This window comes from Chelon labrosus, assembly GCF_963514085.1.
Source record: "Chelon labrosus genome assembly, chromosome: 7".
Taxonomy (NCBI): domain Eukaryota; kingdom Metazoa; phylum Chordata; class Actinopteri; order Mugiliformes; family Mugilidae; genus Chelon; species Chelon labrosus.
The window spans coordinates 8,254,395-8,270,030 of record NC_140343.1 but is presented as its reverse complement, the minus strand read 5'-3'; the positions used below and the strand labels follow the sequence as shown (position 1 = coordinate 8,270,030).

General features: G+C 42.7%; 1 protein-coding gene across 1 annotated transcript; it reads left to right on the top strand.

Moving 5' to 3' along the window:
* The first annotated feature begins 12,542 nt into the window (after nucleotides 1–12,542).
* Nucleotides 12,543–14,672, top strand: foxd3 (forkhead box D3). Its single transcript, XM_084547787.1, has one exon. The coding sequence runs from the start codon at nucleotides 13,055–13,057 to the stop codon at nucleotides 14,231–14,233; it is 1,179 nt and encodes a 392-aa protein (XP_084403913.1). The 5' UTR covers nucleotides 12,543–13,054; the 3' UTR covers nucleotides 14,234–14,672.
* The last annotated feature ends 964 nt before the right edge of the window (nucleotides 14,673–15,636 follow it).

Sequence of the window (15,636 nt, the reverse complement as noted above, 5' to 3'; positions counted from 1 at the left end):
TTGTTTGGTTTAAAACCTCATACATAATTCATGCTATAATCAATAACCCAGCAGACAGCTTTGGGCATGTGAAGAATTCTCTCCCGGAGCAAGACAAGAGATTCTTCCAGTGTCTCATATCTTTTGAACACAATGTTCTCCTGTAAGCTCGCAAAACCATAAAACATCAATTTATCACACATCCATATCTTGTATCTTAATGGCATCACAGGTTTGTTTGTTGGTGGTGCTTCAGAGTCTTTTTTTTTTCTTTGCTTTTGATAAAACTGACTAATAAATCTATGCTCTTGTGATTGCAGTGAAAACAAGCAGCACGGCATAAATAATTAATGTGGTTATGAAGCGATAAGCTAACCCGTGATGCGCTGGTGCAGAGATGAAGCGGCAGACACGGAATAAAAACTTATTCACAACAGAAACGGAACAAAAGAAAACACACATAAGCTCGTGTACCATTCCAACACAGAAGGGACGGATTATCCACAGGACCTCTGGTTGTCTTGAATCTGACTTTTTCCTCTTTATTATTCATTGTTAATTGTTGGCTGTGCATAGAGAGCTCTCTTAGCTTCCCTCTCTTTCTATTCACTTGACATTCCTGATGGGGAAAATCCAGAATTCCTAATGAAGTGCAAAACATTACATATGCAAGGAGACATTTTTGGGGTAGCTCGCAGCTACAGTCGCACAGTGTTCCCGCTGCGTGAATCTGCACCGACAACTCCGCTGCCAAAAGAGCATGAAAGAGAGATGACATATGCTGCAAAACGCGAAATGTATGTAACTTCCTCAATATTATCCTTGACTGGCTTGCTTTGTTTCAAATGTGTGTCCAAACCATGTACACAGATAAATGACCCAGTAAAAGGAATTCCTGCTGCAGCTCAATGAAATGGCTTATGCGGGGCAAATTTAATATGTGGTTTTGCGCGGACAATACGGGTGTTTGAGCAGATCTGCTATGCCCTGGAGCTGGGTGAAGAAGAAGAGCAACACAGAGGAGAAAGGGGCCTTTGTGAGCCTCCGAATGTTTGAAGGCCCCTTGCAGGATGCAACAAAACCTGACCCAGGAGGACATGTCCCTGTAGGGGAAATAGGACGACTAATCATTACATATGTAACTGAAACAAATCCTTAATAGCAGGGGAACAGAAGAAGTGAAAACTGATTAGGAGCGTACCGCTTTAAGAGTGGCTCATGTTGTTTCACAACAAGAACGGTGTATGGATCAAAGCTGAGTACGTACGTGTTTGGGACTTTACATATATATGCTCATGGGTCTGAACTTTGTAATTATTTCATGTCCGTGATGTTGTATTTTATGGTCGGATGGAGAAATGATGGTCATTTGCCAAATATGCTTCTGCAGAGACTCAGTCTTGGTGAAATAAAACACACGGATGTTCCGTTATATTCAAGGTAAAAAACATTTGTGATGGAGAAGCCATTTTAAACACAAATCCTTTAAGAATATTGTCACAAGTTGCAAAACTAGACAGTGCAGTGGCATTGACCCGACAAGTTTCAGCTGGAGTGGTCTTTGCAGAATCACGTTACATCAATGTGGTCAGTGAGTGTTTTGAGCCGAGAAACTTTGCTGCATCTTCCTCTCCCCTCATTCACAGCTACACCTCTGCACTCTTCCATATAATAGACATACCATGACCAAAAAAAGTGCAAAAGTAATGATGTGGCATCCCCACTAATTGGTGCACCCTGGTTCTCTTGTATTAAAATAGCCCTGCTACTCATGTGCAGTTTATAATTCTGCATCAATTTGCTGCTACAGCGACAGCCCAGACCCAAGCAGACCTGTAGCCTGACATGCACCTCCAGAGAAATGTAACTACGCGCTGCGGCAATGCAGACCGCAAGAGCTGTGATAGCTCCGTTTGGTAGTAGCATGTTTACGCTTTAGTAATTTTAGTTGCTTCTAAATTTCTGCAGTTTTCGAATTGATTGTTTTTGATCAATAAAGATGGAACACATCACCATACAAACATTTGTACGACTCGTCTTCGCTGAAATTTCAGCGAAAGTTTCAGTTACCGTTGTTGAATGTGAAAGAGGAAGTAGGACGTGAAGCATGAAGTAGAAACAAAAATGAACCCGACTGGCAAAAAAGACACAGCACTGACTAGCGTTTGGGTGACGTTTTTATAGAGCAAGCCAGACTGACAAGAATAAATGTCACACACCGGCGTAGGCTGCGTTGGTGGGTTGTGCCGTCTATGTCCCGTAGAGGCATAAACCGCGCTTCAGTGTTTGTTAAGCCTGCCCTAAAGAAACACAGCTAAATGTCGAAGCTGGTGCAGACCAAGCAGCCGACCCTCTGATTGCATTTTAGCACATTAAGCTCTTTTGTAAACATTTGATAACATTCAAAGAAGGCGTAAGGCTTTTCGAAATGACATTAGCCCTCGCTAACAGGAGTCATCTGACAGGAATACCTCTAATCTCTAGAATAGATTGTTTTCATGCAGAATTCTAACATGATAATTGAATTTGCTGTTCTGAGCTGCTTTCTCAGCTCCAGTCACATGGCCCCATTAGCCTTATAGCTTCTTCTTTTGGTTTTCTTGAGTTGCGGCGTTACAGGCCAAGAAGAAGCTGGGCCAAACAACTATTAACCGCAGCACTTTGATGATTTTGTAACATGTTTAAATGATGCAATTAACTTGATTCTGCATGAGTTCCTTCAGAGAACCAGAGGCTGTTGGCTGGGAAGAAAGTCCAAAAGAAAAAAAAAGTGGTTTAAACTGATTCAGTGGCTCTTATTTTCTCTCCTTTTTTGAAGAGTAAGGTTTATGGGTTTATTACATAGCTTATCACGAACACGTTCTATTAGGATACATTAATGAGTGGGAAACAATTTGGACTACATGGGACATCCCGTCCTCACGCGAACAACTCATTACCTGTTCTAAGAGAAAAACATAATAATACTCTGATATTTGTAAGAATTTGTCACATGATACCAAAACACACACCTATATATATATATATATATATATATATATATATATATATAAATGCACGACTCGAAACCGTCAGTTACATTTCAAGTGTACATGATTTGGGGAGGTTATGTACACCGATCAGGCATAACATTATGACCACCTTCCTAATATTGTGTGGGTCTCCCTTGTGCCTCCAAAACAGTTGTGACTCATCAGAGAATGGACATGGGCCTTCTGAGGGTGTCCTGTGGTTTCTGGCTACAGGATGTTGTTATTGGGGGACCTGTGGGCCCTATGGGTTGAGGGGAGGGGCCTCTGTGGATCATCCCACAGATACTTGATCAGTTTGGGATCCAGTGAATTCGGAGGCCAGGTCAACACCTTGTGCTGTTCTTCATGTTTTTTTGAGTTGTTCCTAAACCATTTTGCTGCTGTCATCAAGGAGTGTCATTGCTAAGAAGTCAGGGTACTTGGTCTGGTCTAGGTGGGTGCTACATGTCTGAGTAACATCCACGAGAATGAATGCCAGGTCCAGTTTGCCAGCAGAACACTGTATTGTCACAAGATGGTCAATAATATTTAAGTGGCCGTCACCGTTACCCTTTATCTGAGCATATTTATGGCATGAGAATCACATGGCTAACGACTGCGGCCCTTCGTATTTGTGAACATGTGAAATGATGCAGAATATCAGCATCACAACCTTATAATGATGTCCTAGCTCTTCACTGATGTTTGCAAATAAAGAATTGCATTTGATCACTTTATCAGAAATGTCCTCATCAGTGCAGAGGTCAAATAACTTCATCAGCAACAAGTCACGAGATGCACGCACTGCCGCGGACATTAACCTAAGGTCACCACTTGACACGTGTTAACACCTTCGCAAGCGAAATCCACTCCGAATCAACTGCTGCCTGCAGCTCTGTGTGTCTGTGGAAGTGTGTGCAGCGTGCCAATGTTGAGTTGACCAGAGTGACCAGAAAAATGATATTCAGTGTGAGCCTGCTGCCAGGTGTCATTACACTCCCCGTTCCAGCAGAGAAAAGCCGTCACCCGTGCAGCCATCTGTTTCCAGGACACCCTCGCCACCCCGTCCACTGTCCTTTTAACTTTATCTTGGCATCATAATTGAGAGGCCGTGTAAAGTTTGATCCCGTCGAAGAGCGTCCTGTGTGCCGCTGCTGCAAAACAGTCCTAGCAGATCAAATGTTTATTTCAACAGACTGACATTTCTAGTAAGAGGGAAACGACGAAGAAATGAAAAGAAAAATTGCACACATCGCATTTAGTGTGGTGCATGTGGAAGTATACAAAGGCTCCAGTTGAGTTTATGTGCACACACAAGGCTGATGGCACATTTTGTCACCAATTCATATGCAAAGAGCGGACAGATTTTATTTTAACATCCCCTAACACTCCGAGCATTGTGGTCGCAGTGAAACATATTCCAAACAGCCGCCTCCGTCCCTTTCTATGCCAGCTCTGAGTCATCCTGACATCCAAGAAACAAACCCCCCACCACCACCACTACTACCCCGTTTCCTCTGACAACAGTATCTGCTTATGATCTGCGTGGTGGACAAGCACACAGTCCTCAAACATTCACAGGGCGCCGTGAGTTGCAGCGGGGCCTCGGTGTGTGGCGGCGAGTGGGTGAAACCCCCCTATTGTGCGGCGGTGTGTTGGACCGAGCCGGGTGTCCTCTCAGTCAAATCAAAGGCCCTTCCTCCGGCACCGTGGCAGAGCCCACCGCCTCCGGAACTACTCATTATTACATGCGAGGGGGGACTTGTGATCTTTTTAATTATTCTGCACTTCATTTCTATCCCACCATTCAAAACGCAACATGAGAATTGATTGCCTCAAAGATCCATCTTTATAATCTCCCCCAAGGCCCATAAATTATCCAACTTTGGGGCAGGGTGGACGAGCCGTGCAGGCACAAGCAGGTCCCTTTCAGAGCAGGGCTCAGCCACATCGCTGCAGTGTGTTCGGGTGGGGTGTGTGCGAGGGGGGGGGGGGGGGGGGCCTAGACGCTGAATGGGGCTGCTCTTTTGCCGGCTGAAAACGGGAGGGAAAAAAAGTACACTTGTTATCTTGTGAACCCTCAAACATGTAAGATAGGAATCTCTTGAATGTCAGCGACAGAAATGGAATTAACAAGAGATCTTTTTATTGTCACAGAAGGTCATTAGGCTGCCAATCGGGGTAATTATGGAAATGATCTCCCCAGCTCTTTGGAATGTTTTCCTGCTTCCATAAGGACTTGAAAGTGTTCAATCAGCCTCTCTCGTGGGAAAGTTCAGCCATAACTGCAAGTGTACCAGCAAAATCAAATTAAGCAAAGAGATTTCATTAGTATTTATAGCCCCGAGGCATTTGTAAAAGTATGGAGCAGCAGAGTAATGTGGGACTGTGGAGGGGAGAATTATTGCTTAATGACAAAGGCCATACCTAGAAGACATACACATGGATAATGAATAGGAGGCATTGATTGCATCTTTAAAGAGGATTCTTGAGGGATTGTAAAATATTGATGCTTGTGTGGCTGCTGTGGACTCCTAGCGTGGGTGTGAGGGTGTTAACTCGGTTTGGGTGTTAACGCCGTTTAGCTGTTAACTTTGCCTTCTGCAGATGTTTAATCTTGTAGTTTAAAGTACGGGTAAAGGCAACGGACATTAAAAAACTGACAAAGATTGCACAAGCAATACTGGGATTAACTTTATGAGCCAATCCACAGACAACTAGAAACTATTTTATTTAATAGTTTGAGTCATTTCTCATGCAAAATTTGGGAAAATTATTTGTTTGCTCGTCTTAAATTAAACTGAACTGAATGATTTTGAGGTTTGGTGCAGCAATGTTGAAGTAAGATTAACCGAATGACACATAGGACCATTTTAGTCCTTTGACTTTTGGCTTTTGGATAACGTTTCCAGATTATACACGACAACATTTATGGTGCAGAAATTATACTTGTAAATCTACAATGTTTATTTTTTTATTTTTTTTTAGGATCTGAATGTTTCTTCGGGGGTGGCTGTTTGAAATATGTTTCACTGCGATCACAATGCTCCGACTGTTACAGATGTTTAAATACAATGGAATACAATTACTGACTATTTAAAAAAAGGTAGATTATAACAATATATGAGAAAATAACGTTAACATGGGGTCACAACAAACCATTGCCACTGGGTAAAGTTCATCATGTAGATGCTGTGTTGATCCAAATAGGGTCAATTCAGATTTTAGTGAGAACTGAATCTAATCAAGCACTAATTAAAGTAGATAAAGGTCAATAAAGGCAGTGTAGTCTGAATAAATTACATGAATTTTGTGTTATTTAATAAAAAAAAACTAAAAAACTAAAAACAAAACATGGATTATATATGATCATAAATGGTTTCTGTTTCCTTTATGTACTAAAATAAATGCACCTCGTTATCTGGACACTGAACGAACACGCAATGAAATGAAGTGAGATGGGGATGTGTGCAGTAAATTGTAACACCTGATTTGAATCATTGGGTCTATTCAGTCCACTTAACCTCGGAGTAATTGACAATGTAAAGGTGCAGTCCTTAATTTCAAGTGACAGCGGGACGTGTGATCTGCACTTCTAATCTGGGATAAGGCGCAAGGACACTTTTTTAAAGCAAATAGGCGACGGAGCCAAGAATGTTTTAAGTTGAATAATGCGCCCTCGTTTGATATCAATACACATGTGAGCGTGTTATGTATTTATTTGAAGACACGCTTAAACAGACCCCCTATTACAGACTTTTATTTAAAAAAAAAAAAATATGTAGGCCTATATGCACATTTCAGCCAATCATCGAATCCAAACTTGATCCCTCTCCAAGTCTTTTGTCTCATCATCATCTTCCTCTGCTACAATAATTGGGTTCGAGAAGAGGTAAAGTGTCTCGGTGAGGAATTTGACAGATTATGTGAGGGGATATTATTATGGGCAGGGCAGGCGGGATGTGGGAGGTAATTTACTGTGATGTTACATATATGTGTATGCATCAATAGGCAGGAGGATATTGAGTTCAGGGGTCGAGCTGGATGAGAGTTGCCTTTTGTGGGAATTAAAAGTAAAAAAAAAAAAAAAGAAATATTTGGTACAAGGTTTTCATTGGGCATGTGTTTGGGGAACCGTGTCTCGAGGGTAACTATTGCTTTATATGCGTCTTATTTAATTTTTACGCACAGTGTTTTACTGGATAGTGCGTAACCCTTTCATAATTACAGTCACATTATAGAAAATCAACTACTTTGTGAAGTAATTATAAGTAATAATTGTGGATTTTTATTAATGTGTGCGTTTTATTTTATCTTTCATTGCGCACAGTTTTGATGACTGGGCCTTTTTGTGTTTTTCTTTGACTTAAAGTCGCTTTCAGTCTATCATTCCCCAATTACCAGAGGCCATTTGACACCCTTGACTGTATTAGGGCATTATTTACCATCGTTTCACGCAGACAACGATTTGGTGCAAAGCCAGGTTGCACGTGTTTTGACACCGTGCTAAATGCCCGCTGGATAGGGGCCAATTTGCACCGTTTACGGCCCTGAATCGCTGCGCTCACACGACGCGGTGGTTTTCCGATGTGCAACTTTCAGCCCCAATCTGAATGACAAAAAAGAAGGGGGCCCTGCAAACTGGGTGTCATTGCACGTATTTAACAAGTACACATTGGCATGGTAATCCGGCCGCATTTAGCTGGAGGTGTCATTTTCCCACCAGCACCGGAGAGATTCTCGCAGCAGCAGCAGGAGCAGGAGCAGGAGCAGCAGCAGCAGCAGCCTCCCCCTGGGGGCTTCCTCACTGACGGACAAGCCGGGAGACAGCGGCGATGGACGGGCGGAGGAGCTGCTGCAGACACACACAGGGTGTTTCCACAGTGGGACTCAGGGATGTTAGACATTTGAATACAGATTTATGTCAGTAAATAAATAATCCTACAGATTTGTTTTTGGCTACCATTCCCTCCTCAAATAACATGAAAACGACTTTATGGGTTTAGATTAACTGGGATATAATAGTTCATAATAATTAAAGTCGAAAATGAGGTTTCTATTTAAACATGGGGTTCGTTAAAGCCGCTACATATTAATATTTGAATTTACGCTTTTCTGTCAGTGGCTGGACAGAATTGGACACTAATATTCTTTATAAATATGATGCAACTATCAAGAATAGTGTTTTTTTTTTATTGTTTGCAAATAAATTTAATATTTATTTCATACTTTATGGATGCAATATATATATTATAGGCCTAGATTTTGTATGTTTTACACTCGGTGCATATCTTCATATGCGTCATTTCACCCCACAAAACCTAAAACAAGAGAAAGAAACAAAGAAAAATACGATTTATTTTCTTTCTAAAACAGTGAAGCAAACTTCATGACCAAAGCACAAATGGTTAAGTCAAGAAACCCAAACACAGATATTCTCACCTGAATTGATTCTGCATTCTAAAACTGATAAAGGCGCAACTTATTGCTCTTAATTTAGATATCTATTTATTTTCCATCAGCATGACATGCTGACACTTATTTGGGGAAATTATTAATAAGAAGGCGGCGGGCAAGTTGGTGACTCCAAAAATCAATGGAGAGGCAGATTATTTGCCTTTAAAACGTGTTATAGCAACAGTCGATACTCATCATATAAACGATTTTAGGCCAAAACTATGCGAGATAACTAAAGGCACGAGGCCGCACCTGTGCAGGTCTGACTCGTTAAAATGTGTCTTGATATGCGCGTCAAACAGATGGGATCGGTCCACGGACACGCAGCCGAGACGCAGCGTGCACAACGTGGATCATCGTCTCCCAGTTTGGGCCCTCTGTGCTGTGCTGTGATGTGACGGGGGATATCTGGCCGCGGCTGATTCCAGCGGCAGGGATGGTTAAAAATGAGCTCCATCATATTGTTTGACAGGAACTCGCAGGTTGTTATAGTGGATTCTCGGAGAGGGCCCCGAAAATCCAAAAGGAAGGGGAAGCGGGGAACGAAAACAGCTGAGAGCTCTCGTGTTCTCCCGTCTTCCAAAAGTCAAGACTGTCGACTAGAAGAAAAATCTATTTCTCGAAGGGGGGAAACACGAGTTTATTTGGTGCAACGCGACTGTGCTGTGCTGCGCGCAGCTTTCCTGAGACATTTGTGTTTTTTTTGTTTTTTTTTATTAAAACTGACAAGCTGAAGATTTGGCTACTGGTGTAAAAAATAATTAACGTGATGGTCGTGATTGCAGGCGCGCTAACAGTGCGTTCATTTATCATATCGTTGTAATAGCTGCTGCCCCCAACTGCTCTCTGGGCTAATTCATTAAAAAACGAGTTGCCTTTCTGAAAAAAGTCTGCTTTTATAAACAGCTGATTTTAACGAAAGAATGTGGATAATGAGGAATGACATGTTTGTATGTTGAGCATTTATTTATGTGGCAAAAAAATAAATAAAAATTATAAAAAGAAGCCAAATTAGCATGATTTTGAATTGGTGTTTTTAGTGACATTAAATAAAAAATCTACAAATCTACATTTTTAGATATTTTTTCCAGATCTGTTTTTACCAAAATATTAAAAAATGGAAAAGGAAAATCTGCAACCACTTTGCAGGAATTAAAATCCAAAAATTGGCTATTGCAATAACACCTGTTTACGCTGCTGTAACTGCACCCGGATGTTGCGTATTTTTGTTTTGGTGTCAAATGGTGTTACGCATCCATCAGCTAAATCCCCAAAGCGTTTTTTTCCTACTGAAACTCCATGCACACAGGTAAAAAATGAAATGAAAATGCCTAAAAATGTCTTTAAACCCTCACACTAGTAAGTCACATGTTCAATTTTTTTTTTTTTTTTCAATCCAAGTCCTATATCAGTTCAGATCAGCATGTGCGTAAACATGCATCTTGCTCTGGTTTGAATTTGATCCTGAAGTCATTTTGAAATTAATTATTTAAAAGACAATATTAATATTCTGCATCTGTGTCACCTCCATTCGTGTGGACAATTCATCATCCATCCTGTCGAATTGCCTTTGTGCAAACATCAGCTTCTGCAGGTGACCCTAACCTATGACCCCAAAAAGAGAGAGGCAGCCTACACATTGTGAGACAGCTATTAAAAAAAATAAAAATAAATTAAGCCATTATTATGAGCCCAATCATTTGCTCGGTGACCTTGCTGCTAGTTTGCAGTGATCACATGCGGTGGCTGTTTCCTCTCCATCACCTGTGCTGCTGCTGCTGCTGCTGCTGCTTCTGCCGCTGTCTTTTCTGTCTGCACCCCTCTCCTCTCCTCTCCTCTCCCCTCCCTTCCCCTCCCTTCCCAATGGTTTCATGCAGGAGCGAGATGGCTTATTATACTAAAAGGTTTTCTCGCGCTAAGCCTTGCATGTGTGCTTAAAACGTACATTTCATTAACAAACTGCGGAGGTATAAAAGCGGATTTATGAGGCTTCAAAAGATCACAGGAAGGACGGGTTGGTTTGAAACCCCCTCTCGGTGCTGTTGCAGTCAGGTTATATCAGCAGTTATACGGCGCCTTTCACACAACACTGCAACTCTGGGATTTTTTTTTTTTTTTTTTTTTAAACTGAGGCTGACTGCACCTGTCTCACAGAGAGAGAGAGAAAGAGAGAGAGAAAGAGAGAGAGAGGGAGACGTTAAAGGAGGTTGGTTAGGATATCTGCTCTGCATATGATTGCTTAAAATATCCAAATAGCCAACAAATTGTAATAAAGTTCTCAAATTTTTCTGCAACGAATAAACACGTCTCGCTCTAGAGTGCGCCAAAATGAGGAGCTGTTTGGATAAATAGCTGCATAGCAAAGTGTCCTGTTGAAGGCGAAGAAGAATTCATTTCCAAGAACGTCTGGAAAAGAGAGAATCAGCCAAATCAGGTGTGCAAATGAGGGGAGAAAAACATTGGATTGTGTCAGATTTCGATTTGGGTGGAATAAAAGTATATTTTAAAACGTTCATCCTTTTTTCATTAATATTATTTGTGGCCTAAAAAAAAAAAAGGAAAGGGACCAAAGAAACGCGCGCCTTCCCAAACACACACACGGAGGCGCGCCGCGGATGAGCAGGATAAAAGTTGATGCAGGCTCTCCGGCTTCATCTGCTAAGTAGTCCGTATCGACGGACCTCCAGATCACACAGGTCACCGGGAGATTAACACGAGGCGCGGCTGATCGGAAGCCACGTTTCCGTCCTCTGACCCGTGCGCGCGTTATTAATGATAGCTGGTGATTAATCCCCGCTTTTATCCGCGGGAGCAGAGGTGTCGGGAGAAGCAGCACCTCTCCGGGCAATTAAAGGATCAAATTTCCGTCCAAAAGTGGGATGGTAAAGCTTTGGAAAACGGAGACGTGAAAATGTGCCTTGTGTCCAGATTTATTCAGACATTTCTGGCGGAATTTAGTAATACTAATAATAATAATAATAATAATAGAAATAATAATCATTATTATTCCCTTAAATTTCAATTATTTATTCTTATCTAATATTTCTATTTATTGAGATAAAGCGTTGACACAAATAAGCTACTGATCATTTTAGATATTTGAATTACTCTCCCAATAAAATCACATTTTCATCTCCTGTAGCCACATTAGAAAACTATTTAAATCCCCGTTTTCATTCAGCTATTCCACTTCAGTGCAAACACAGTAAGACGCGTCGCTTTGAACATTTGCCTAAACACAAAAGCCCGTTCTCTCGCTCGTCTTCCCAATTTTTTTTTTTCCCACACGGTGCAGGAGACCCCTCTGCATTAGCCCAGACATCCTCTCCCTGCAGCCCAGCCTACGCCGCTCACCTTCATGCTTGTGAATAAACGCTCTCTTTGCATTCACCCGCTGCCTGCATTTCCTACTTTTTTTCATATGCAAAAAGCGCAATGATTGGGGTCGTTAGCACCTCTTCCAAACTCTTAAGGAAATTCTTTATTCTCTCCATTCATCGACGCCGCCGCTGCCCCTGCCGCCGCTGCTGCTGCCTCTGCTCAATATTCTTCCCACCTTCGGCTAATCCTGCGGGAATAAATAGACTTGAATTCATGCTTTGCATTCGCAGCTTGGATTTACACGGCGGGCTGTAAAACTGGGAATATCAAGGCATGCACCAAATAAACAGCGTGAACATGCGTAATCCTTACGCACCGATAAAGTGTCCTAAAACGCACAGTAACATGCACGAACACCGGTTTATAAGAGAAACAAAAAATCACACGCATGCATGGATTAAAAGCAAAGTCAATGCATTAAAGAACTTGAAGGAAGAGTCCGTCAACTTAGCTGTTGTCGTTTTCTCTCTGCAGCTGTCAACAGAGTTCGCATTAGCAAAGTTAAAGGTTTGGATTGTTTTTACGCAGCCACATTATTGCGCATCAGACCTTTCAATCATGCGGGCCAATTTTCTCTCCCCCTCCTCCTCCTCCCACTGCCACCGTTAAATGGTCTATGACGGACGAACACAGAAATCAGCGGAAAGCAGCACTGCTGATGTCCCATTGTTGACAAATCCGTGAAACAACTCCAGTTTGCATGGTTTAACAGAGAGGAAAGGAGGGTGGAGGGAGGAGAGAAGAGGAGAGGGGGCGTCTGTCGTCACCAAACCACGTGTCCGGCGCTGATAGTATATCTTATACTGGGAAAAGTAATCTATCAGACAGACCCGTTAAAAGCTCCGGCCTTTAAAAGCAGCATGTGTCATCTCGACTTGGTTCTCCAAATATCACTCGTCCAGGAAATATACTGAGAAGGGACGTCGCGGCGCAAAAGTCGCGCAATCTCCAAACAACTTCGAAGCAAGACGCACCGCTCTACAGGCCTGCTCACTTACCGAGTGGGGAATATTTGTAGAAGTTGAAGTTTCTCGTTGGCTGGACTCGCCGACTGCCGGTTCGATCGCATTTAGATTTTGGGAGACATCCGATCTCGTTGACAGGAGCGACCAGACGTCCCGCAGACCCGCCGTGTGTGCGCGCTGACCGCTACACAACACACCCGGCCGCTCGGTTGTTCCGGCTCCACTAGACTTTTTCTTTGAAAAGTGTGAGTAAGCCGTGAGATGACCCTGTCTGGAGGCAGCGAACGAGCCAGCGACATGTCCGGCCAAACTGTGCTCACAGCGGAGGACGTGGATATCGACGTGGTGGGCGAGGGAGACGAGGAGGGCATGGAGAGGATGGACAGCGACTGCGACAGCCCGGTGGGAGGCATCCTGCACGACCTGCGAGGAGAAACGGGAGACGATGAGGTGGACGACGAGATCGAAGTGGAGAAGGAGGAGATGAGGTCCGGTGGAGGGAGCCCGTGCTGTGAGAGCTCCGGTGAGGGAGAGACGGGGAAGGGAGAGGGTCACGACCAGAGCGCGGGTCCGGGAGGTGCGATCCAGAAGCCCAAAAGCAGCCTGGTAAAGCCGCCTTACTCGTACATTGCCCTCATCACCATGGCCATCCTCCAGAGCCCGCAGAAAAAACTCACTCTCAGCGGGATCTGCGAGTTCATCAGCAACCGTTTCCCGTACTACCGGGAGAAGTTCCCCGCGTGGCAAAACTCCATCCGCCACAACTTGTCCCTCAACGACTGCTTCGTAAAAATCCCCCGGGAACCTGGCAACCCGGGCAAGGGCAACTACTGGACCCTGGACCCCGCTTCAGAGGACATGTTCGACAATGGCAGCTTCCTCAGGAGGAGGAAACGGTTCAAGAGAGTTCAGCCGGACATGCTCAGGGACCAGACCGCGCTCATGATGCAAAGTTTCGGTGCGTACAGCCTTGGGGGCCCCTACGGGAGACACTACGGGATCCACCCGGCTGCGTACACCCATCCGGCGGCTTTGCAGTACCCGTACATCCCCCCTGTAGGTCACATGCTGCCCCCGGGCGTCCCTCTCCTGCCCTCGGCGGAGCTGAACAGAAAAGCGTTCAACTCTCAGCTGAGCCCGAGCCTTCAGCTCCAGCTCAACAGCCTGAGCACGGCGTCCATGATCAAATCAGAGCCGTCGAACAGACCGTCTTTCAGTATAGAGAACATCATCGGGGTCTCCAGCGCCTCCTCGTCCTCGCCGGGCGCCGCTTTCCTGCGGCCTCCTGTGACCGTTCAGTCGGCCCTGCTGAGCGCACAGTCCCTGTCTCTGAGCCGGACCTCAGCCGCTATCGCTCCCATCCTCAGTGTACCTTCAAATATTATTTCTGGACACGTTTTACCCTCAGCGGCGGCGGTGTCCAAATGGCCTTCACAGTGACTTAGAAGCAAGAGATAATAAACTCTTATTTTTATATAGAGACGTTAATTCTGGGAAGTGTGAAGAGCACAAATCAATAGGCAGCACTGGACTGTAAAGCCATGTAAAGACTGTTGAAACACAGACAAAAAAAAGAAAGAAAGACAAAAAGAAGAGATTTCTGTACAGGTAACATTTGTAAATATTTGTACAAAGAGAATCATTTTATCTGTTTGACTTTTACCTGTACCTTTTTCTGCCCGTTTTATTTTTATTATTTCTTTTCCTGTTTGAGATCTGTGATAATTATTTTACATTTTCTTTTTTGTATCGGAAGCTCGACTGGACACGATTTTGGCTTCCTTTTCATACAGGACACGAGAAAGCTCTGAAAAAATAGACTGTTTATACTTAAAAAAGACAAAAACAAAAAACGAACAAATATATGTAATTCTATGTAGCTATATTGTGTTGTAAGCTGAATTTATTTGTAAATAAATCCAAGAAAGAATTAAAATCATTTTTTCATTATTAATTCTCTCAAACTGTTTGGTAGAAGATTTAATACGAATCACATTCTTATATTATTTCTCACACTGTACTGGTTTAGAATATATATTCAATTTTGACAATCAAACATTTTCCAACTGGTGTTCAGTATTTATTAGACAAAACAAAACTTTTCTCAATCATAGTCACTTCAATCATAAAATTTTTAGTGCCCAAAAATACCTTTATGAAAATTATCATTTTACGTTTCATTTTCACTTGCAGTAAGTCAAATTACAGCATAATTGAATTTTCAGAATTTAATTGAATTATATACATTTCACGGCGACTAGCCAACCCATATTAACCATGTCCAGCATTAGATTTTAAAAATGTGTGTTACATTTCGAGAGCTCAAAATCACATTATTTCAGTTTTATTTTTTTTTAAATGAAACACAAATTATGATGTTAATCACGATCATATAAAGGTCATGTTATCCTGAGATTTAGAGCAAATACAAGGAGTTTTTTTTTTTTTAATCTCGTTAGGATTATATTTTACATTTTAAAGCAAACAAGTGGGAAATAAATGAGAATACAGGCGTAAATATGACAATATGATAACAAAAGAGCTCGAATCCTTATTTATAATAACTATATTCATGTCGCCATTTCCCTGATAATGATCCCTGACTACAGAGGTCACAGTTCAGACACCTTTTAATTCACCATTACATCACTAGCTGTGTCGTTTGACAGGATATTCCTCGGCTTGGCTACTATAAAGGTAACAGTTTCGCAGTTGTGTCTGGCTAATCACTTTTACACAAACAGCAAATGGTGTGTGTGTGTGAGACCGAGAGAGAGAGGGAGAGAGAGAGAGAGAGAGAAGGGGGAGAGAGTGTGTGTGAGAGCGGTTTTACGCGCTATATT